General features: G+C 41.7%; 1 protein-coding gene across 1 annotated transcript in view; it reads right to left on the bottom strand.

The window, feature by feature from the left end:
* The window catches only part of ADCY5 (adenylate cyclase 5), a 226410-nt gene that overhangs the window by 23440 nt on the left and 177011 nt on the right, over window positions 1-25959 (bottom strand). Inside the window, exons 8-12 of the mRNA XM_026118471.2 lie at window positions 25203-25343; window positions 11376-11398; window positions 6965-7109; window positions 5271-5368; window positions 2398-2485 (exon numbers count right to left, since the gene is read on the bottom strand). Of these exons, the coding sequence (XP_025974256.1) occupies window positions 2398-2485; window positions 5271-5368; window positions 6965-7109; window positions 11376-11398; window positions 25203-25343 (495 nt within the window). The remainder of the gene's footprint in view (window positions 1-2397; window positions 2486-5270; window positions 5369-6964; window positions 7110-11375; window positions 11399-25202; window positions 25344-25959) is intronic.

Raw genomic sequence — 25959 nt, 5'->3', positions numbered from 1 at the left:
TTTTTGAGTGGCTGGAACAGCAGTAGAGTAATATCCCTTAATCAAGAGCTGGGTAAACTCATCAATTAGAAGAAAACCTTACTTGAAACACCAAAATCTTTCATGATAGAAGCAGGCTTCAGCTTTGGGAGCTGCTGACATCCAACAGGTAACTGCCAAGCCAAACCTACAGCAGAAGCACACATCCTCACGAGCAAGCCATCTCATAATGATATGCTCTAATGCAGAAGCTAATTGGGGGCACTAAAAAAAGTGGTAATCAAAAAAGGTACAGGAGCTAGAAAGCCCTGTGTTTCTAATATTTGCTATTCATGCACATATGCCACTGGTGTCAGTGAATGTTATACATAAATACCCCGTGGGTCTGGGCCAGAATGCTGAAAATTCACTTTTGGAAATACCGGGAGTTTTTTAAGATCCCCTTAAATTCTGATGTTGTTACTCTGAATCTACTGTGACATCTTGTCCATCCGTGTTTCCAGGGCCTGTCCCATGAGGCAAAGCTAGCCCAAAAACAGCTGCAGGCACCACTGGGCAGACCTCTTCTGTGGGAGCTTGGAAGTTAAAGGCAAAGAAAGCACAGCAGAACAACCTCCCAGGGCTGAAAAATCCTGTGCGCCTTTTAAATTAATCATTAATTCAGACCAGTAACAATGTTAAAAAAACCCAAAAAGCCCCAAGCCAAAACCAAAAACTTTGAATGATGAAAAAATGCACCAGAAAATGCACTCAGAAAAAACGAGTGGTGCTGTCAGCTTGTGAAAACAATTTAAGCTCATAAAAGCCAATGGGTGAAAAACAGCTGTGCTCTTTGAAATCTGCCTGGCTGCAGGTCGGCCAGCTCAAACGCTTCAGCGGTCTGGGGCTGCCAGAGCTCCTGCGCCGTTCTTTGCACAGCGCCGCGCGTCGCGGACGAGCTGGTGTGCTGGCCTGGCTCGGTGCGGCCGGCGGCGCGCGGGGGCCCTGCTGCCCGTGGCACTGCTGCGTAAACAGGCTTCAGCACAACCCTGCACTGGCTTTCCGAGTACTTTCTGCCTGTGACCAAAAGCTCTCCACGCTGGTTACCGCCTTCATTAACTGCAGATCACCAGTTTACAAAGTCAGGACACTCAGTTTAGCACCCTCATGTGCAACGAGCACATGAAATGTAACCAGGCATCCTTGGGTACTGTTCCTCAGCTCAAGGGACCCAAGTCTTCCCATCAGCACTGCTCTCTCTGGCTTGTAAGTCCCATTGCCAAGAAACAAGGAAGACTTACAGCAAGCAAGGCAAGCGAGCAGGACCACCAGGATGCTGCACTTACGAACTAAGCTCTCGTAAAAGGTTCATGAGCCCAAGGGAAGCCCTGTGAGTTGCAAGTTTAAACATAACCTGAAGCTTCCTCCTTTGGAAACAGTTCATAGCTCTTATTAAATGAGAAGGCAAAGCTTAATTCTCAGAACTGAACTTTCAGAAATCAAAAAGACATGAAAGGTGTAAGTCTGTCAAGAGCACCCGCCTTCAACTGTCAAAAATGGCACAGAGAAGAAAATTAAAGTGAGGCAAATCACCTGCCTGACACAATCCATTACCTGACTATTTCTTCTGCAGGAAACAAAATGTTACTGAGCTATTTTGTTCAAAGCTCTTGAGGAACGAGGCTGAGTTTGGGCTAGGGAGCCTGAATCCGAACATTTTCCAGGTTCAGACATTGTTAGCATGGAATGATCCCCAAAACAGCAGATACAATCAACTAGGATCAACATTTTAATACAAATACCTTTGACTGAAAAACATGAACACATCACCCTTCCCGAGAGTACTGACTGCCATTTTAGCACAGAATGCCAAGAATATTTAATGTTTTCAGATTTTACGCTACGTATTTCTTTGCTTATTGGACACCAGTTACAAAAAGCAGCTTACTAAATGCTGAAAGCTCTACACGCTCATCTGAGAAAGGCCGATAAAGTTATATATGTTTACGGCTTTTATGTCCCCCCAGGACATTCTTCCTTGATGATATTCTGCTTCTGATTATCTGCCTACCAAAACATGCATATGCAGCAGGGGACAGTACACAGGCTACTCTGCAGGAAGTTTACAGGGAGGAAACGAATGGTCAGTGTTTTGTTCCACATTGGGAAATGTGTTCTTCTTATATCAATATGAGAGCGCCTGCAGGGGACTTAATAGACATGCAGATCTGCAGAGTGATTACTTCTTGCTGAGCTAAAGAGATGCCAACCCTAACATCTGTTTGCAGTTCATTCTGTCTTATCAAAGGCTTTTTCTGTAACCCTTATCACATAGTGTGGAAAGGAGGGCTAACAAAACATGCTCTGTTAGCTTAAGAAACAGATTACTGATCCAGCCGGCTTAGGCAAAGGGCTTTACAAAGAAACAACATTGCTCACCTTTATACAGGAATAAATGACGGAAACAAACACCACTGTGGTCAGGATCAGGAAACAGGTCAGGTAAAAACCCAGCATAAACGTAGAGCTGAAATCAAGGAGATTTTTTTTTTTTAATGCACACCATATAGAACAGCTACAGCTCTGCTCTCTAGAATATGACATTTGTACAAGCTGTGACACACTGCACGGGCTCTCCAATGAGGACAGCAGTAGGAGATACGAGGTGCCCTGAATACCAACAGATACCCTGTCTTATTTTGAATTACTCACACAGGCTGCAGAGCAGAGAATAGTGCAGCTTGTGTAGCAATCACCTTCCTGCCAGGGTGACAGCAGAGGGACTGAGAAATATTTCAGGCGCTAGGGGAGAGGACAAAGCAATCTGTTGCAGTGGGTCAGCCCCCAAGCTGGCTGCGGTAAGAGACCCCTGGGAAGGAAAGCATGCTGAGATCTGCAGCGTGGGCAGCTGCAGCCAAGCGCATAGGAAACCTGCAGGGGAGGCGCATTTCATGTCAAGCTAACGAGACCCTCTCCCTGGCCTTTCACTTGTGCCTCTGGAAAGGCTGGAAAACCCTGCACTTTTTATGAGGGAACATATACAGAGAGAGCCCAACAGGGTTAGCTAACCCGCCTTCCCATGTAGAGGGAACGTCAGTGCTCCATCTCTTGAATAGGATGGGAGCAACCACGGCAAGAGGGTAGTTAGGAGAAACAGCTTTAGCCCAGTCAGTTTGAGAGGTTCCTCCTTTTTCTCTGTTCCTTCCACTTTTGAAGTGCAGACAAGACCTGGGGCCAACACTGTACTATGCATTTTGATGTGTTTTGATCATGGAGATATTCAACAACAATTTGCCAATGATTGGTCTCGGTGTGAAAGGACAGGCCCCCTCCCAGGAGTTCGCCTTGTTCATAATTTAAAGGAAGTGTTCTTGCAACGTGACATCAAGGCTAACCACACCAAAGCCAGCTGGTCTCTGTGTTCTTTCATGACTACAAAGATAATTGTACTTGCTAATTCCCTGCTTGAGCCTTTGTGAAATTCATTAGAGCTATTCCTCTTTATCATCACAAATTATCACTGCCATTTTGTCTCAAGTTTCAGATTCAAATTCCATATTGTGTCTTTCGTACATAAGCAGCCCTGCTGCTTAATTGTTATCTTCAGTAAAAGACTAAACAATGCAATTGAAATATAAGGAAAAACAGGCAAAAGGTGGAAAATATATCTGACCTGCAGTTAAGACATTAAACTGTATTTACTCTTCAACCAAATTATCTTTCAGACAGCTTAGGCTGCCTAAGGATGTTGAAGATCTTGCAAAAAAAAATAACTACCACTCTTACGAGCCATGTGGAAGCAGACTGACCAGTCAGACATTTACACCACACTGTCATAACATATTGGCTTTTGTGTACTACAAAAGAGGCAGCCATATGGCTGCCACAGATCAAAAATTGTCAAGTTGTTATTTTGAAAGTTATGGTGGGTTTTACAGAGGCAACTTGGCAGCTGCTTAGGGAGCTTGATGAACACCACAAAGGCTGTTAGAGGGCCTCTTCAAGTGTGAATTCAAAGCAGCAACATCCACTTCTGAGATCCCAAGTGTAAACCCTTATTAAATGAGGGCAAACTTTTGAAGAACACTTTTGGTCATTATTGCACTGAGTGCTGGGATTGATCTGATTTCACTTTTGAACCTCTTTCAGCTTCACTTCTCGTTTCCCTAAGTGGAACTGTCTGTTTATACAGCACACTTCTATTGATGCTATTTTCCTGATTCAATCTTTCTGCAACCAGAAGCGATTGCCCTCTTGCTTGGGAGAGTGAGAGACCTCAAACATCAGACATGGGTTCTATGACCTTCCAAATATCTGATCTGAATGGTACAAACCAGTCTCTACTCTGAAAACAACTGTGGTGTGAATAGAAACAGAAATCTGTTGTAATAACAAATAAGAGTATTGGGACTCTCTTTACACAATTTTTCATCTTCTTGTAATGAAGATAAAGTGTTTTTAGAGTTTCTGTGATCTTGTTCTTTAAATTAAAAATGAGTAACTCCAAATTATTTCCAGCACAGTGGTACACAGTGAAGGAAATACCCTTGCTCCTAGACCAGAGCACCGGAAAATATTAGCATGCTTTGATTTGGGGAATTTTTTTGAGAATTCTTTCAGAATAAATATCATGTCTGCGGAGCTTACTGCTAGAAAAAATCCAGTGGGTTACACTGTGACTTTCAGATAAAGAAATACACTGCAATGGTCCAAAGGCATAGTGCCCCACAGCCCTGAGAAGCTTAATTCCACTCTGGTCCCTCTCTTGCCTGGGGAAAGAAATGATGGCAACCTTTTAATTGAGTGTGAGCTGCCCACAACTCGGGCATGTGTAGTTCAACTCCCTCTGAACCTTTCCCCTCGCACTGGTACTCTGAGTCTAGAGGAATAAATAGATGAGAAGTTCTACTTCATCCATAAAGCAGACATCACTCTGTCCTATTGCATTTAGATAAGAAGAGAGCCTAGCCTTATGCTGTGAATGTATACTGTGCCTTAGTAGGCAATGCTTCCAACTTAGTGATATTTGTTTTCCATGGGCTTATAAAAACATTACAGTAGTTTCCTAAAATGGAGGTAAATGTTAAGAGAAAACATGCTGGCAAAACAGAAATCCGCACATGCCAGTGAGAAGGTTAATTCTGCTCTAGAAATGCGTGAAAACAATAAGCACCATGCATCACTTGAGCATGAATTATTTAAGGATTTTTCTCTTCCCCTTGGTGCTCTGAAACCTCAAGGAAAAACAAAGCGAAGTAGGGCAGAATACAGGAGGGGAGCAGATGGGAACAAAGGGATGAAAAGATACTCACTGTGGCATGATTATGATTTGAACAAAGCAGATGAAGAGGAAGACTAGGGAGGCACAAGCCACGTAGGCTCCAAACCTGTCATCCACCTGCTTGGAGTACTGCAAGAAAGTGAACAGGGTTACATTAGCGTGGGAAACACAGTCAGCTGCCTTCTGCCTTCAAAAACTTCTTACTCAGATTCTTTTTATGTCCTTGGAAAGCACCACTGGTAGGAAACATCTAAAACTGCCAACTCTCCTTCTCCCTGGGCAAGCAGAATGGCTCAAACAGAACCAAAGGCCACGGAAGAAACTCACATAGGTGGATGGAAAGAAGATTCACCCTCTGCTCCTTACACAAGAGGAACCGAAACCGGTTAATTGAGACCAGAATTCTAGGTCACCATTGGCAGATATTAACTTCTTCCACGGGAAGTTTCCTCCAACAGGAATGAGTGTTGCTAATGAGAAAACCTCTGTTTTTGTGCAGACGGCTTGGCTGGTTCTAATGATAGTGCGAGGACGCTGCAGTTCTCTCATAGCCATTCATTCCAACCGCTTATCAACATATCAGTCACATGGGAGCTGCATCCGATTCCCAAAGATGCTTTATTTAGCTTGAAGCACAGTGCTCATTACAGATGGGCTCAGTGATTGAACCATGAAATAAAAGATGCTCAGAACAGGTGAACTGTTAATTTCCCCAGCAGTTTTCAGCTGTAAAATTAAAAGGAAGTAGCTGGGGAAAATTACATGCTTGTGCTTTTATTGAATCCAACACTGATTCATTGAATAGCTGTAAATCCTGCAAAAGTCTGCTTTTTCAATAGGTTGCAATTCTTGTGATTGAAAGAGCATTTCTAAATAATATGATAAAACAATTAGCTCAAATTTAATTAATATTAGATCTCTAACAAAAGCTTTTCTCATTAAAAAATGAGTTTAACCTGAAGACAGCTCAAGTATCCCAAGGACCTGTGTTGTTAGGATTAAAAAAAAAAAAGATGACCTTACTTTTCTTTTGGTAATTAAAAACAGCTGCTTATATGGTACCCTTCATAATAGCATCCAGGTACCTCCTGACAGAACTGAATTGAACTTTGCAACTTTCTAGAGAAGTTGTCGTCTCCATATTATAGACAGAAAAACTGAAGAACTGTTACTCTCCTTTCCCAAACTTGAGAGAGACGACTTTAATTGTTGCTCAAAACAGGTTGTCCAAAGACAAGGGGAGTATGAACGCATCCCAGTGAACCTTTGCAGCACCTGGGGCTCCCTGGATGGCCAAAGGAAGACAAAAGCCCCTATGGAAGTGATTCAGATCTCAGGCCACGGTCTGAAAAAGTCACTTTCTTCAGTGACTTTGAGGGAGATGTGGGGTGACCGCCACCTCCGTTTGGATGACTTAAGCTCAGTGGAATGGATCTGGCTTATTCTGGATTCCCTTTACAGCCCACCCCTGCATATTCACGTGTGTCTGACAGAAATGGCTTGGCTTTCCTGCCCAGTGCTTCCTTCAGATGACTGTGGCTTTCTAGGGATACATACACATTAACGTTTCCATAAAGAAGCACAGATTTTTTAAGATCACAACTCCACCTCCAACACCAAAAACCTAACTTTACCTTTAGAAATAAAAGATTTGGCTTATGCAGGAGAATCAAAACTCACAAGAAGCCTGACTGACCTGTTGCAATGATTTTTCGACAACATTACCTTTTTCTCCAAGTCAGGCTCCCTGAATGTTAAGAGGAACTTGCGCACGTGCTCAGAGCGTAACCGGTCAATACTTCTGGCATCAATGGCGCGGCCCAGAAACTCATCGACTTCATCTTCGGGGTTCATACTTTCCTGTGTATTCCTGGGGAGACGTCACAAAAAGGGAACATAAGAGGACACGATGATTTTCCCCTCTTCACCAGATGTTATCATTTCACTGTATAACAAGCCAGAGGTTCATGGCCTTTCACTTATGACTTAAAAAGCAGATTATGAACTGAGAGGAAAATGATATCAGCTCTAGAGCGCATTGCCAATCTCGAGTGCACCAGTAAAAAGATTTGATTTACTTGCTCTTTTTCTGTCGTACATCCATCACGGAGGTGGGTTTTTTTGTCCATGAAGTCTCTTTGCCATGCTTCATTCCCTAAAAGCAGTCAGCCGTTTCCCTCCACTATTCCTCTGCCTTGTTCTTCCCTGCATTTCAACACTCTCATATCCATTATTGCCCAAACTGGCAAAATGATTCATGAAAACAGTCATAGTCCCTGTTTCCTGATATCATTTCTGTAAATATTCCTGCGAAAATTTCTGAACTTGAACAATTCTTCATTTTTGAGCATTTACATGGCTCATAGGAACAAATGTGGAGAAAAAAATGCGGCCCGATTCCTCACCCTCTCCCTCTCCCTCTCGTGCAGTCATTTACAAGTGTGGGAAGCATAAATCAGATTGAAATTTTCTGTTCACTTATACAAGATAGTTACTTAGCACACTTGAGCTAGCAAAAGTGTAGCAAAAGCAAAGACAGTGTGAAATTAGATTCTACTTTCCAAAAATGTGGAATGAGATTTTTAAATTGCTGATAACCTTCAGTGCCAGCGTGTTTCTGATGCTCTGTTACAGCTTCTGAAAAATGGGGCTAATTTTCAAAAACTCTTGAAAAAATAACACCAAAAACCAAATCGCTCTGAGGCATCCTGTGCTATCAGGAAATCTGAAGCACCTCTCCCCTCCTCCCCCCCAAAAAACCTCTAGTTACTTTTTAAGTCTAACTGTATTTTAATGACTTGATGTTGTCACTTTAATGGCCTGCCTTAAACCTAGCTATAGGCAGAAATTAAAAGCTAATACTGAAGTGCTGTTTTTCCTGCTCTGCTTGCACGATTGCCAAGGACACAGAGCTTGTGCTGGGGCGTATTCCTGTGGGTAACTATTTCCATGCACAAATCCCATGATGGCAGAGCAGCTTATAGTTCATGTTATGTGACCTTCGCCTTAGGCACTCTTAAAAAAAAAAAAAGCCTGAAGACTGACAAGCAAAATGCAAACTACACAGCTGTATTTCCTTGGTTTCATTTGCGCTGCATAACAGCACATAAGCACAAACACTGCATGTAGCCAGCAGCCCTCTATACGTATGATTATGCTGTAAGCAACGATTACTCAGAATGGCTTCCCCAATAAAACAGGACTATATTTTAAAAGTCAAAGGCCCATTTTCAAATGAAAGGCTCTCCAAAAACTTTTTGCAATATCAGACCAGATTTTTAGAAGCACTCGGTACCCGCAGCTCTACCATGCACCTCTGACCAAAAGAAAAATAAAGCAGACCCATCTTGTTTCCATGCCACCTCCCTTTGCCCCGACCAGTAGGTTGAACCTGTCTGCGCCTCAGCTGTGTCATGACGACACATCATCTGCACCTATTCAGTGACAGTATGGCAAATGCAAATCTATTTTGTGTCAATGTCTGTATCATTATATTAGCAAATTCCAATATTTCAGCAGGGTTGGGGGAGAAAGAGTTGCTTTTATTTTTGGACCCTAGAGCTATTTAAATCCTTGAATGTCATATATTCCACTTGGAAATTAAACATGGTTTTGTCCCTTGAAGGAAAGGAAATTTGATTTACTTCTAGATGCTTCCTTAGAGGAAGCACATCTGCTTAAACATTCAAGGCGACGCTGCTTGTTCTCACTCAGTCCTCACAATTCTGTCCCCTGGACTCACAAAAATGAGCAAGGAAGTTATTAGGCTTCATATTTACGGAAAGCCTTCCAAGATCCTGCTAGTTATTTACACATTCGGGTCATTCCCATTTAGTTGTTATACTGCGTATGAGAAATGCAATATATTTTCCCCGAGAACCCAGGCTAAAGAGCCGGCTCAGCATTTTAGCGAACCCCCATTAAATTTAAAACTCCAGTCGAAAAGCGTCGCCTAGGCAGACATGAAGAGAAGAACGAACCCTGCTCAAGTTTTTGGCCTCGGCTGTCTTCAGTTGTGTAATAGGTTATTACAGCGCTAAGGATCTTTCTAATACTACATTAACTTGTGGGACTGCGGCTTAGGCAGAAACAGCCCTGCAAGTTTGAGATTGCCTTGCTTGGATAGCCCCAGTGAGGGGCCCGTGTCTGGGGAAGCTCAGGCACCGAAACATACCTCAAGCGACTCTGGCAGCCCGCTACCCTGCCACTTGTACCCGAGCTCATCAGTTTACAGCAAGTTTGGGTACCTTTGCATAACCGGGAGGTTTGAATGGAAAGACAACGTTTTCCAGCGCTGAAAAGTTCCCTAGAGGCAGCGCCTGCAAGCCAGAGCTGAGGATCTGCGGTAGACTAACGAAAACCATATGTGGAAACGCTTATGGACATCACTGTGTGGGGGGGGAAAAAAGCAGGATTTCAAGCCTACACAAAACTTTCAGAAACACCTCTTGAACGCACTACCAAGATTTCTCTACGTGCAGCCAACAGAAGAAAGTTGCGAGGGACAGGAACAGCACAAATGGAGCTTGCAGCGACTTCTGCACTCTGCCTGCAAACGCAAACGCTGGCAATGCACCTGGCGATGCTGGCTGTGGAGCAGTCCAAAAGCCGCCTGCTGATTTAGTTACTTTCTGTAAAGGAAGAGTGCCAAAACTACATATAGGCCATAGTTTTAAATGCTTCATGCCTAGATTCAATAGCTAAATCTGCATTTAGATTCAGCATCTAAATCTGGATTTTGGCATGCCTTTTCAGAGATGCGTGGTGCCTACATCTTCCTCTGCTGTCAGCGAAAAGTATGCTCAGCATTTCTGCGTGCGAAGGCACTGGACTGAACGCTTGACCTGGTTTTCATATCCCGTCTCAAACAATGTCACTATGAATGTTTCCTGCTAGAGATCTTTTTGGCCAAACCTTTGTCCCTAAACAGAAATGCAAAAACCTTGCAACATAACATGAAGGAGCTGCACCGAATCAGCACAGGTAAATACAGTCATCCTTGCCAGCACTTAGGTATGGCCATAACTGTTCTAACTGCAGGACGGAGGAGAGTTATTTTGCAGAACATGCAAACTGCATGTTACGACAATCAGGTTTGCAGTGAAGGGCAGGGGAAGGAGAGAAGGATTCCTCATGCTTTCTGCTGGCTGTGCCATATTCCAACTCCTCATGCCCATCTACTTTTGGAGAGCTGTTCTCAGGGCTCAGTCCTCACGATGTGAATTTGCCCAAAGACGGGTTTTTAGGGTGCTCAGAAGCATTTCTGTGCCCTAGCTCCCGGAGATCCCTCAAGTCCTGACCGACAGCCCGAGAACGCTGGCAAGGAGCAATAGCGCCGTATCATCAGGCTCCTCTACGTTCACCTACCCCACTCTGAGCAAGGTGACAATTAATGCCATCCACTGAGACTGAGTAAGAAATTATTACAGGCACCTTCAACACCAGAAATGCTTTTGTTATGCTCAGGTGCCAAAGTTTAAAAATAAACATGGTTGGATTTTTTTTCCCTGCAGAAGCAAATTTCCAATACAAAATATCATTCTTATTAAACTGTTACTTTTACCAAAATTTTTTTAATGTTATATATTAAAAATATGGAAAAACTGCTTTTACGTGTCTATAATTTAGAGCACAAAAGTATGAATTTTCCTTTTAAAATGAACCATAGTTTCTGAGTTTATTTAAATACATTTATTATATTTAGTATTACTTTATATTTTATTATTATATTTTATTATACACTGTATTTAATATATTATTATATATTTTATATATGTAAATAAAACTCAGAAACTATATATATAATATATATATGTACACATACACATTTATTATCTTAGAAGTTCAACACTGTAAAACATCGTTTACATGTAGATTTTGTTCTCAGGATATTTCATTACAAAAACTAGTTAGAATGACCCAGAGAAATAAATGTTTTGAGGGCAGTGGCAATTCTCAATGCACACCAGTCAGTACAGCACCTTCAGACTGGCTTTCCCTCCAGGAGAAATCCCTGGGGAGTCCAGGCATTATTCTTGTCTGTTGGGCATTAACTTTTATTGTCTTTTTTTTTTTTAATAAGAGAAAAACAAAATCTAGAAACATAACGGTGTATGACAGAAGTAAACTTGCTTACTTGTCCTTGGGGTCCTCAAAACCCTGAAAGAAACGAAAAGAACAGAACAGTTAGGAAACAGGCTGACCTTGAGAACACCAGGTATTCTGAAGAACAGCATTTCAGAGAGGGGTTTGTAGTGTGCTCATTTGCTAGGTGTTGATGGAGAACCTTACCAACCCAAGGCAATATTTTGTGCTGCTGTGTCATCAGGCAGACAGAACAGTTATTTATAAAAACACATGTCCTCAGTTATAAATTTCTGGAAGTGAAGATAAGGGAAATGCTTCAGTTGATTGTTGCCATGCATTATTTGAGGTGTCTTTTCCTTTCTTTTTCTTTCTTTTTCTTTTTTTCTGTTTTTTAAACAAAAAGGTCACCATCACAAATAATTATAATGGAAAGTATACTGATATTACACTGACAATACATTGTACTTGAGACAAGATTCAGACTGATAACATGCGACAACTGTTGCATTCAACAAAGTTCCACCTCTAAGTTAGAGCTTGGTGAAGGGAGCTGGATGCAGTTCAACTTTCATTTCTTCAACGGGAACCTTAAGGGGTCTCCTTCCTTCTCCCCTCGCTACATGCATACACAAAATGTGTTTTATTGAATAAGAATACAGGAATTATTTATAATTTTTGCAATACTTCAAATGCTTGTAATTCCTTCAGGACCACTTGAACTGAGTAACGACAGTATACATTTTAGGTCCCCCATGTTTTAAGAGTGACCAGAAGGCCTTAGAGAAAAACATGTATGCATAGATAGCTTTAAATATTTAGTATTAACATTCCTAATAGATCAAATAGCATCAAAATGGACATTTTACATGGGGTAAGCCAATATCTGCCCTCTGAAATCCTGGCACAAATTTAACTGAAGTCAAGAAAAGTTGTGCTCACATATTTGACAGGCAGGGTCAAATATATAAGCACAAGGTTTGTCCCTTGAGCTCCAAAGCATATAAGAAATGTAACTGGGAGACAGGACAAATTCCTTTCGTTTTCCTCCCAGGGACCTCAGGCCAAAAATGCTCCGAACACATGAAGATACTCCAGCTGTGGGAGCTGCAGCTGCTACCAGGCTGGGGGAAATAAACCAAGATCCTTCCTCAATGTGGCTGAATTGCACGTAGCAATCTTCTCCTTGCAGTTGCCACAGCTGCCTTGCCCGACACCATCGGAGACAAGAACATCAGAGACAAGACCAGATATTACATGAGAACCGATATTGACCTTGCAACTGGTTAACAGTATGGTGACTTTGCGAGAAGCAGAAGTAAAACCAAGGCAGCCTGTCCAAACGACATCAGTTTGGCACATGGAAAAAAGTGGGTTTTGTCACTCAGGTCAACGGTCAGGACTGTGATTCACTGAGTGAGAAATTTCCATTTTTATGTACTCGATTTCAGACTAAAACCCACACTTCAAAATAGAAATTGCAACTCCAACTTAACCCATCAGAAATTCAGGTAATGGAAGTCTCTTGGTCCCACATACTAACCACCAGCAGATTAATGCTCAGTGGGAAGAAGGAAATAGTAATGTTGGTTCAAAATTAGCATGTCCAGCTATCCAAGCCAAACAAAACATGTGCTTTTGATTTCACATTAAACAGTGATGAAGGGATCATTCAGCTTTTTGTTGTGTTGAGTTATTTTTTTGCTTCATCATTTTACAGTTGTCAGAAATATCTGATTTATTTATTTATCCTCTAAGCAATGCTAAAACACAGTGCCAAAAATGAAGGCTCACTGATTAATCATGGAGACAAAATGCTCACTAATTTGTCTGGTGTCATAGCCAGTCAGGCTAAAAAAAAATGAAAATCAGCTGAACGCTTATAGCTACCAGCCAACAACTAAGGGGAGGGGATCAAAGCAAAAACAGACTGTACTTACTTATTAGACAGACATGAAGTTTACATTTTCAAGCTTATCGACATGGGAACTGGATGACTAACTCCATTTGGAGGGTCCCCCAAAATGGTCTGATTTTCACGGGCAGCTGCGCAACCATTGATCCTACTGAAATCTTGAAACTAAATACAGACCTCAAACTGCCGCATTCTAGGTACACAAGTTTGAGGTTATAGGCCAACCAGGTCGATTTACAAAAATCCTCAGCAGACAAATCCTCAAAAAATGTGTACACCTTACATCTGACCAATATTTCAAGCTTGGACAAATACATCAGCTGCACGTTTAACTGGCTATTTATATGAGCGATCATTTGGTCCATGTGGAATTGGATTCTCCCCCGCTTATCTCCCCCAGCAAGCCTGTTACAAAGAAAGCCTCTAAATTAATATGGAATTAATTGATCCAGCTTTTCAATTTAAAATACTAAATTGTGCTTAAAACCCTAGAAGTTATTCATGCTGGCAGCTCAAATTAACTTGGTATTTCAAAATTTAAAACTCCAAAAAGGCATATTTCAGGTAAAGCAAAAAAGGAAAAGATTATTACATTTTATTTTATGATTCCTCATCTAACAAGACTAAATATTTAAGAGTGACTTGAACTTTAATTAAAGAGAATCAGCTTAAAATAAAATGGAGTAGGAACCTCTTTAGTTAAGCAAATTAAATGATTCATTTCAAACGTTCCCATTTCATATGAAAGATTCTTCATGCGAAATTTCCAAAAATGGAATTGTCACGGAGAAAGGTCTGCAAGATTATTTTAGGGAAAAAAATCCCGAACACAGCTTCTTAAAAACTGATGGCTTATTACAGGAAATCTTTCTTATTTGCACTGAAATACTTTTCTAAGATACAGAGAAAATACAGCTTAACAATCTGGTCATGACCAGAGATTTTTCCCCTATCCATTAAAGCACCAGTATCTCAATTACATACCAAGAATCCTTCTAAGTGCAGGAGATCTCACACACATAGGGTCAACACTGCTCACCATGTTTAGGGTTGGGAAGGAAATTTCCCCCCTGGGTTTTCGCTAATGTATTTTCACCTCCTCCTCCAACGTGGGCATGCTTGGCCCATTCAAATCAGTTGGAAGTCTTCACCAAAATTATTTCCTTCCCTTCACATGAGGCTTGGGCACTAATGGCACACTGGTTGTCTTCTCTGCAGCTACCAATAGTTTAGCTTCTGGAGGACTCAGATGCTTTGATCCAATTAACCTTTGGCTCAGCATAGGGCTTTTTGCATGAACCGTGATGGTCTGCGTTATAGACAGGGTAAACACTCAGCACAATCGATCTTGCAGAGATAAGGCATGCAGGGATTTGCCTTGATTCCTCAGGACTAACACACTCATGATCTAGCAGACAAATGGCCACGAATAACAAGTTCCTTAAGATACACTAAGCAGCAAAGACAGCGGTGGGGGCTTTCCTCTCCTACCGCCCCGCGTGGCGTTCTGCATTAACACCACTCGTCCGCCTGCGCTGCTGGGGGGATTCACTCTAGCTAGCGCACGGGTCAACACACGGTGCTACCTCCCGCGTGCAGAAACATCTTCAGGCCAAGAAAAATGAAGTAACAGGGGGGTGCTGTGGTGAGCACGTCCATAAGGCCTCTCTCCAGCAGACCTGAGCTCGGTTTGACTGTGCCGCCTGCCAGAGGCTGCCGAGCTGCGTGGGTGCAGCGGTGTACCCAGCCTGTTTAGGTGCAGAGCAAGCGCTGAGCTGCTCAAAGGTATGCCAAAACTGGCATTTGGGCACACACACAAACAGAAACCTGGCTGCCCGGGAAGTACAATACCTAAAGATCAGGGGCCTCTCATTTGGGAGGGAGGAAAGAAGGGACAGGAAGAGGAGAAGCCTATTTCTGGAGTTGAGTATCTAAATCCCCCCTCGACTTCTCAAGGACTTGTGCCCAGCTAACTGCGAAGCAGTGCCAAGGGCGTTCCAGGGCGCTATGAGCTAAAGGCTGGGAATTCTTCAGCAGAGACAAGAGCAGTGATGGCTGCAAGAATCAGACAGATATGAGTTCACAGGCGCCCCAGAACAGCTCCACAACCATGGTGAGGAAGTAGCCGTTGTTAAGGCCACAATTCCTTTTCTCTAGAAGGAAACATAAGGCATAAGAAGGCTCTCATTGCAGTGCATTACTAATGGGCTGCTGCATGTAGGATCTCATGCAATTTTTATTCAATCTCATTTTAAATCTCCCCGATACTGAAGTTTTTACCCCTTCCCCCAGGAGGCTGCATTATTCTGCCATCTGACTGCAAATGTAAAAGTAATAACATTTAATAATTGCTCTGAGACTAAGACAGGTCTCTTTCTGACTTCAGGAACATTAACCCAAACTTAGCTGAATTAATTCCCTCAAAGGCAATAGCACCTACCAAAGAACAGTCCTGCTTTTTCTTCTTTTCTACATCAATGAGATTAAAAAAAAAAAACCATACTGTTATGGTAGGTCAGCTGGCTGTGAATTTACAAGCATTTACTTTTAATGACCATCCTCAGTGGAGGTAGACATGTGAAGGAGAGAGAAAGAGGGAATGTTACATTACTATGACTGTCCCAAAGGTTTATACTTTTATGGGGGATGTTTTATGAGTATCTATTGTGCTAAGAGCTCATATAACTGCCATCTCTCTGCTTGACTTCTAAATTAACTAAGCCCCCTTTCTTTGAAGATTAATAGAGATTCTTTAAATAGAATGATAGACTGTTTGTCAAAGCCATGACAAGCTGATTGCCATACCATAATGCTTCAAATGAAGACCCATTAGAAATAATAATTCCAACTTTGAGAACATCTACTGCGATCATTAAGATATTGTAACTATGCAAAGAAAAGTGGAACAGGCTTTACATCTATCTCCCTTTCTACCTTTTCATTTAGCTCCAGAAACAAGACTGTAGAGAAGCTGATGGGCTCTATGACCTTCCATGGTTGGAAAGCATGGATTCCGCCTTAAAAACTTCACTGGCAACTCCAGCAAAGATTGTAAGAGCAAAGATGACAAAGAAAATCATTGCACATGCCTATGTTCACCTCCAGAACAAAGTTGAAAAGTGTCTTAACTGGTATTAAGGGAGAGATCAAAAGCACTTTAGACTTAGGGTCAAGAAGAGCAGGGACAAAATCAAGTTTGTAAGAGAACAGACCAACTTGCAAAGCAAAGGTGTTTCACAGAGACAGGGACCATGGAAAACAGAAAAGCAGACTGCTGGGCAGAGAGCAGATGTAGTTCAAAACAAACGTGGTATGGCCTCACTGCAGAACTGATTATTCACCTCTGTTTTCAGTAGTGTTATGTGTTCTGTCTTTGTCCCTGTGGTCAATGAGGCAAGGCTATGAAGATAAATGTTAGGTGCAAGAGCAGGAAAAAAAACTGAAGGACTTTAAAGCACTCAAGCCAGAAATAGCACAATTTTTATACCAGAGCTCTGGAAAAAAAGGGCACATAAAATACTAGGTCTGATAGGAAGGATATTTAACAAGCATCTAAGTGCAGAACAACAATCTGGCATAAAACTGGTTTATGAAACAGATTATATGAGTGTGTCTGCTATAGCTGGAGCATACGCTAACAAAATAAAGGAAAACTGAAGTGCTCCCTCTTTCTGCATCCCACCCCATTTGATAAATAGACTTTCATCCCTCTGCACTGCACAGTCTGCTTTGTCCTACTAAAAATAATTTAGGAGACAGCCCCTAGCGGGCAGACTGAATTTGGCCAAGCCCATGAATATGTTCGGCCCATCAGATTTATACTCTGCAGAGCAGAAGTTGTTGCTTTTGAAATAGGTATTCCCTCCTTAATTTTAATTAGCTTCTGGATCTGAACCTACACCTCTGAGAAGTGCAGGTTGCATACACTTCCCAGTTTTGTGTGAACTTTGAATCCAAATTTCCACAGTTGAAAGGCTACATTTGCAAATGAAATTTTATATGCTTTTTTGTGCCTCACTTGTTAGCAGTTACCGTAACTGAGCTTGCAAAACAGAAAAGACCTAAAAACAGGTAGTCCTAGAAACGCTCTATATCACTGCCTGGCTGCTTAATCTCTGTCCTTTCATCTCTACACTCCAGCTGATGATAAAGACAACAGAAACTTTACAGAAATTACTGTCACATAGTCTTTGAATCAGAACGCCTGAATCACCGATACAGACAGCCTGAATGCAAACCTAACCAGCCTTAATGAAAATCTCTCACTCGTGCTAGCCATAGCTGCTCACCATCTCCAAAAAATCAAGTCCAAACCTGCAGAACTGCATCTTTTTATCATTAAAACTGACTGTGCATTTTAGAAAGCTTCAGGAATCATTCTGGTAAATGTCACAATTTCATCTCTGTCCTCCTGTGCAAAGCTGCCCCTGACACTACAGGACGTGTAGAATAAAGTTTAAGTTTGCAGATGAGGATATAAAACTGTACGAAGCCTCTGACAATTCGAGCAATGTACAATGTTTTATATGGCTCCCACTCCTTTAAGTGAGATAACACAGAACATGTGAATCAGGCAAATGCGCTTTGCAGAAGCACCAAAGCAATTATATAGCATAACTGGAGGATAGGATTCCTCCCCTCACTGTTAGTGAGCTATCTAAACCAAATTGGCAATATAAAACCCAGACCAGATTAACAGTTTCCTTCCAGGTCTACAGCAACGAAGGGAGATTATAGCAAAATGGATTGCTTGAGGGTTTCTCCCTACTTGATTAAGCAAGAAAGAGTTCAGGGGATTCTCAATACCACAGTAGCAGCAGAAAAAATAGTGGGTCAAATTCTTCTCCATTGGGTGCCTCCGTCCAACTCAATGTTGACTCAATGACGTCAATGTTGCTATTACCAGATTTAGCAGATGATTGCTGGAAAAGAGGATAATGGTGACCTCAAGTTAAATGGAAACCTTTAGAAGGATGGTGAACCCTTCTGTGCCTCATTCATGGAGTAAAATCCACCTCCCTTTGATGGGGCTGCACCAGTGCCTGAGAAAAACTTGCCCCACTGAGTTTTATTTTAAATTTGTAATCATTTCTGGTGTTTAATCAGTTTTGTTGCATAGAACTAGCTATAGAGTTTGTTCCTTTGAAGCACCTGTTCCCTAGTTTTGATTTCTGAGTAACAAGAAAATCTACTGTATGGGCAACTTGGAGACAACAGAGGGTGGGAATAAGCTGTATTTGTGATGCAACATGCAGAGAACTGTTTGATTTTAAATGGGGTGAATGGTACAAAGAACTATACTTTATGGTTGAAGGACCAGGCTTGTAGATGAGTTTTGTTTCATTAGAAAGTAAACACCAAACAATCAAGAATCATGTACTACATCGTGCACACAGCTCTGAGCAACACAGAACACACAACAAATCAGGCAGTGCCTACCTGAAATAAAAGCTTATTCTTCCTTGCACTGATCATTTCCAGGATATATTTTTTAACTTTGCCTTACATTTTTAACATCTGCATGCAGGTATGTGTAGAAACCCTATCTTATTTAATTGCAGTTCTACTTTGTAACTAACATCAACCTCCTGCACATTTTCATTGCAGATTAAATGCTTAGTGAATTGTACTCAGACTCACGACAAATGCATGGTCAGAGTGAAATTAGTATTGCAGATCTTCAAGGTTTCCTCTTTCTGTTCCTAAACTTCCTAGTGTTAGACTTTTCCAGTAGCTGAAAGAAAGAAAAGCAAGCCTGCCAGGCATCTACAACCAGGCTCAGTAATCACATTAGCAACTCTGCTCACATTTGGTTGTAAGAACTTACAAGTACCTGTTTCTACAGTAAACCTTCCCCAAGGCACGTATCAGTGGAACAGGCTAAGCTGCTCAATCCTACTAGCCACTGCAAAATTAGCGTAATAGACATACGGCAGCCTTAAGAAACAAGGCCAGGAGTTTGCACAGCTGACTAGATCTCATTACACACCTAATGTTTCTTTTTCTACAAGCCAGGTAGCATTCAGCTGGGTCACGTCTTAGTTCTCCAAGCACCACCCCTGCCCGGGACACTGCCTCATCTGATCAGGTGAAGTGCTGACTTCTGCCCATTGTGACAGATGATCTGTATTGAAATGGATGCTTTCTAAAAGATTAGACAAATTTTGAGATAAAAATCAAATGGAAAAAATACCTGGGCAATTATTCTGACAGTCTGGGTGCTACTAGTGTGACTGTAGCAGATGATGGACCCAAGTCAAGTTGCCATGGTTTATTCAGGACTCTCCTATGCTGCTGCAGAGGAGGCAAACCTCACACTGGGACATATCGAGAGGAGCTCTGGCTGTAAGACCCAGGCAATGACCAATCTCTTCAGGGCAGCACTGCTTTCAGTGTGGGACACAGGAGAACAACCACCACCACAGGCCTGGAGAGCACAAACTATGGAAGAAACTTGATGAAGGAACTGGAGCTGAGCAGAGACATGGTAATAGTCTTCAAATACATAAAAGATAACTGCAAAGAGGAGAAGATTAACCTGTTCTCTGTCTGCTGCAAATAGCTCATGGAGCACTGTGTTTTAAAACTGAAATGGCGGAGTCTGAAGTTAAACATCAGGAAAAATAATTAAACTGTTGAAAAGGACACCCAGGAAGGCTGTTGATGCTTTTAAGCAAGGGGTGAACAAATGTCTGTCGGGAGCATCGCAGGAATAGCCTGAAGGTATGGCCTTTCTCTAAGGGGAGAGAGAGACGAGAAAATATCTCCAAGTTCTGTGCAGCCTAGACTGGAAACTTCACAATATATTTGAGTCTATCATACATTCTTCATTCCCTATAAATTCTCCTAATACAGATTTTTTTAGGTGATTGTGTTTATATTTGCACATTTTGCTATTTCCCTTTAGATTGAAAAGCCTTGAAATAAAATCAATAAAATGTTTTCAGCAAATCAGGAATTATATAAGCTCCTTACATAGCCTGTTCCTTACATCTGGAAGTTTCTTCTTAACTTAGCCCTTCCTTGCAGCAAATTAAGATGATTATTTTTCATCCTGTCCTTTGCAGACATGGAGAATGATTTACCACTATCTTCTGTCCTTACAACCCTTCAAGTATTGGAAGACTTTTTTCCTACTCAATCTTTTCTTTTCTAGACTAAACAAACCCAATACTTCAGCCTTTCCTCACAAGTCACATTGCAGAAACTCTCTCGATTTGTAGTGTTCTCTACTGAGTTATCTTCAGTTCATCCACGTCCTCCTAAAGGATCGCATTCCCAAATTGCATATGGTTTTCCAACTAAGGCCTTGCCAATGCAGACAAGGGTAAAGGATGCAAGAGAATCATCTGGTCATCTAAAAGAACCTTGGCACTTTGGTAGGTGTCTACATTTGTCTTTTTTTATTGTTGTTTACAATAAACCTCATTCAGCTTGTACTCTATTTCAATCCTCAGATCTTTTTCTAATTCTTTCTGCAGTCCTGTTTTGCTGATGAAAACTGAGGCACAACTGTTATTTCCAGAAGTCTAAAATCCATGAATATTTATAAAAACACTCTGAGACCTACACTGGGAAAAGCAAAGTATTTCTTCATAGTGAATAAATATCCTTATAGCTATAAATATACCTGTACTCACAAACGCTTTCAAGTCGGTTTTATTTTTGACCCTTTCGCATTTAAAATTTAGACCTCAGCAACAATAGGGAACCCAAGGCTGGCGTACGTAGACTTGTGGGAACCCTGTGCCTTTGTGTGCATCACAAATAGCACAAAAGTCTGCACTGCCACGGAGATGCAGACGGTAACTGGTCCTGCACTGCCCGCTTTTGTTTAGGAAAGAAGAAAATGTACTATAAAAGCAATAGAAAGAGAAAGCAGCTGAAAGCAGCTTTGCTGCTCTTCTCTGGCTCTTTTCATATTCTGCATATAGGCACAAAGCTGAGAGAAAAATACGGGACACGATCAGCTTGCTCGGCCTGTGTAAAGCGAGCACGGCAACCTTTTAACCGCTCCATAGGTTTCATGCTGAAAACAGCGCCCTGTGCGACGACACAGGCCCACGGGGCGAGGTTCAGAGCAGAGGCTGCCAGCTCAGAGGTTGCTTTCCCATGGCATTTGTGTCTGCTCTTTCTCAGCCTCTCAAGTAACAGGCTTCGGGGGGGGGATAGGGTGGGGGAAACCCCTGACATGGCAGCACAACTCAGCGAGGTCCCTGGGGTCAGCTTTCTCCAAGCAAGGCTAAGCAGAGGGCAGGATTAGCAATGGCAACGTTGGTGTTTCCCGCTCGCTGTCTCCTGGGAGGCTCTGCATGGCAAAAAGGTCCACTGCTAACGCATGGGAGTGGAAGAAGGAGGATCTGGGATGCTCTGGGAAGTAGAGCAGCACAGGAGGAAGGCAGGGAGGCTGCTGGGCAAGAGAGGATGAGACGGCACAGTCGTAATCTCATCTGACTCCGGCTCCAGTTAGCTAGAAGGTTAGGACTAGGAAAATAACCCCAGTTATCCAGGGCATTTTAAATTATCACTACAGGGACACCTATGCAATATTTTCCATTATTTATATGCATGTGCCTGAATAAACTTCCGAGTGCCTTGGGGAACAATATGAACTTCACCCAGAAGTACTGTGTAAAGTCAGCTGGACCCAGCAGGGGTTAAGCCCAGGCCACAACGCAGAAAGAAGCAAGGGCCCAGGGTCTCCTGGTGCCGCCAGCCGTCTCCTGCCGGCAGGACTGCCTGCCCGGGCAAGAGCGGCTGGACCAGCACTCGGCACGATGCAGTGCCGATGCACTCAGACGTGTCAGTGCGTTGAAACACCATGACAAATGGGGTGGGGACGGAGCGTATGGGCACCTTTGATAATAATCTGTCTCACCCAGGACTACTACTAACATATTTCAAACCTCAGAGTAGAGACAGCTACAAGAGCCAGTGTTCAAAGGAAAGAAAAATTGCCAAAAACCTCTCATTTCTATTAAATATAATGGTTGCCTCCCAAAAATGCAATACTGGGAACTTTAAAATTCTCTCCTGGGAAATTTTCAGTAGCACCAGAAAAGTATCTTTTTTTTTCCCCTGGAAATAACAGTTGTCTTCACAATACAACATGCTCCACATCCTGTGACAAAAATGTGGGTCCTTTACAACCCCCCATATTACCCCCTACACACAAATGTATTTATATACACATATCAACGCATTGCAACTGCACCTCGCTGTAACATCTCCCTGCTCCTGACATAGTGCTGTCTGATGATTACCTTTATAAATTCCTGTTTGGAAATTAGAAGGCCAAGAAGCTTTGGGATTTAAAGAGAAAGGCAAAGTTGCACTGCTTGCCTTTGGCATACTTCTTGGACTAATCCAACCTTAAATGTCCGTAGTTCCCAAGAGAAAAAGCTACATATAATTGCATACAGGAGGGCTGGAGAAAGGTGGGTGAAGTGGAACAAAGAGCACATTTTCAGGAGCTTTGAAAGCTGGTGCTGCTTATCAAGATCAATGATATGCCATCCCAGAGGAGTGCTGAAAAAGCCTTTGTAGTTCTGCTCTGCTGTTGTTGGTTTGTGTTTTGTATTTCTAAGCAGGCAGTCTGTAGACAGCGTACATGTATAGACATGTTTAAGCGCACACAGCAACCGTGTAACACAATGTGAGAGAGTACATAAAAATAAAGTCATACTATGCAAGGCCGGGTGGTGCAAGGAAATGCATATTTAAATCAGCGCTTAATTAATCTAAAGACAGAGAGTTGAGAACTGAGAAAGAGAAATCGCTCCTATGATCTAATCAATAAAATATCCACCTAGCAGATGTTAAAATCATCACTACTGCATGGGGAGCAGCATGTTTTAGCTTTGACCACAGCATCTCAAAGATACATCAGTAGGAAATACTGCAAATAGCAGATTTTAAAAAAGGCATGCAAAGAACAACAAAAATTCTAGCTGAGAATAAGTAATAGTGTATCTAAATCAGGTTTAAATTGGTGTTCAGAAAGAAGTCTGACCCATTCAACACAGACAACATCAGCCTCTCCAAGAAGAGCTTGCTACAAGAGGTAACATAAGCCTACTGACCAGAAAAGACTTTCTGAGCTGCTGATTACATAAAAAGGTAAATACCTTTGCAAGAAAGGGTTCAAGATTAGGAAAGAAAAAAGAAAGGAAGAGAATACTTTCCTCCTACCAGCAATGGGCAGCAAAGTTTTCAGAACTCAGCTTGATATTTTGATAAATAATTATGTTTTTCCAACTGAATAACCAGCCAGACATAGCAAACTGTAATTAACACCAAGAAGCATAATACTATTTGGCATGCTCACACCTTGTTTCTGAACAGGAGGATACAAGAACCCCTTAAAAGCTATTCAAAGAAACTTATAATTATCTGCTAGTGTGATTTGGCTCTCTTAATAATGTCACGCCTATTGAGTGCACCCTATTGAAAACCTCACATAAAAAACGCATACTTCCACAGATCTGTATGCTTATGTCAGAAACCCTCATTTGAAGACCTGAGAAAGGAAAGAAGCATTGCTATGGAGATTAAGAAATTCAGCTTAGCATTGTAAAATAATATTATGATTGAATAATATTAGCACCAACTATTAATAAATGTGCCAGCATTTCCCATGGGAAGACACCGCATGCAGTCGCTTATATCTATGCTGAAAAATGCTAAAGCTGTGGAGGTGAATCTCAAGTTAAAAAGTTCTTTGAATAGCTCTAGAGTCTTGGTGAACCAGAGCAGAATCTTGACACTGGGCAAGAAACAGTCAAGAAAATGGGCAAGAAATACCCACTTCTGACTGTGCATGAAGTGTCAAAACAGTGTGTCAAACCGTTTGCAGGAGAACTCCAACTTTCAATCCTCCCTAATGAACTGCAGAGGGAACACAAAAATCCTGAAAACTCAGTGAGTGAATTCCAAGCTGGATATGCAGCTACATATTGTGCATGCAAAATAACTAACAGAATGTGATCTGCAATCCTCGAATGGTTATGATATTACCAATCTGACAGACATCCCCATGTGTGACCAAGATAAATATATTTTAATTTTGTCCTAAATTATCCTGACATACAGAATGTTAAAGGGAATTCATTTGTTTAGAGCTTTGACTAAAGATTTAATGCTCATAGAGCAATCTGATTATGCAAATTATTATAGAGGTAATATATATTATTATTATTACAAAATGCCTATCATAACTGAAACTCTCTTTTCTTCATCTTTGTTGAAGATGAAACAAAGATCTCATTATCTCCATTACCTAAAATGAGCCATAAAAACGTTCACAGTCTGATTGTGTTAGTTACCTGCTACTTACCTATTTTAATTTAGAAGGAATGAACGGTATAAGCAAGAAATGAAGAGACTTGCTATCTTAGATCGATTAGTCCATATACTTTAGAATGTATGGTCGAGAGTTAAATACAGTGGCATCTCACATAATTCATGTGACAGAGCTGCCATTTTCCTGAAGGGTTCCTGGAGAGCCACAAATATATATGGACATGTAGCTTACAAAAGGTGCATGGCATCTGGCTGTTACAATAGAAATAAGAGATCTTTGCAGGTGCCGAAGTCCATTATGGACTAGTTGAATTTTATGTCTTCTGCTATTTCAATGCTGGGGTTACTAAGCATTTTTTGTAGATAATCAAGACTTCTTGACCAGTCTGGATGAGTTTTCAGAACATGAGACAAACCAGACAAAACAGCTTTCTTTGTGCCATTCTGCCTCCCTTCCTCTTCCAAAAATCCTTGGGCTTCCTTTCACAAACACTCACCTCCAGATGTACCACTTATAATTTCTGTAGTCTAAGTAGAATATATCACCGCCACTTGGAAAATCCCCTCAAGGCTGCAAAAACCTTCAGACAAAGCGGGAGGGGGGGGATACATAATGCTGCATTTAGAAGAACTGTAATTAATGTCCATAAAGCAAGGCATTACCATTCTCTTCATCTCCTTGGAGACCTGGTGAGCTCCGAGGTGGTTATAAAAGGGCCGGTCAACACCCCAGTGCGGTGGGTTATGGCTGATGGAATTCGTGCGCTGACGGTTCATCTTGGCTATTGTGGCTTTCTCATCTTTCTGAAATAAAAGTAAGAAAGAAATGGAGAATCAATTTTGAAACATTTACATGCCAGTCATTCTCCAAGCACCTCTCACTTCTGATGTCCTGAACTTTATGGAACGGATGCTGATCAGGAGCAGGCCAAGTTGATCGTTGCTCTCTCTCTTCATACCTATACAAGAAAAACTTTTAAAAGACTGCCCATAAGTGGTGCCCACCATTTTACTCATTTGCCTGTTTTGAACCACCACCATAACCCGTGCAAAAACATTCCAAAACTGAGATGTCCATTTTTTTTTTAATAAACTGAATCATTTCAGCCTGCAGTCCCAAGGTGAGATGCTACACTGAGGATCATCCAAAATAAAAAAAAAAAAAAAAAAAAAAAGATTGCTGTGTCTGTAAGTGACATGACACAAAAAGACAAGAAAAGACATGCAGAAAGATCTGATTAAAGAATAGGAACTGTGAAACTATGGGAATAAAGAACATCTTTCTCTACAGGTCACTTTCCACACTTGCAAAAACAGAGCAGCTTTCCAGAGGAGACAAGGAGAGAACATAAAACTTGCAAACAACTTTACTGTGTAAGTGCTAAGGATAACGATGCTGCAAGAGCGTGACAGAATTGTC

This window comes from Dromaius novaehollandiae, chromosome 7, assembly GCF_036370855.1.
Source record: "Dromaius novaehollandiae isolate bDroNov1 chromosome 7, bDroNov1.hap1, whole genome shotgun sequence".
Classification (NCBI taxonomy): Eukaryota; Metazoa; Chordata; class Aves; order Casuariiformes; family Dromaiidae; genus Dromaius; species Dromaius novaehollandiae.
Note: the sequence above shows the minus strand (reverse complement) of the source record. Positions and strands in the feature narration are given on the sequence as shown.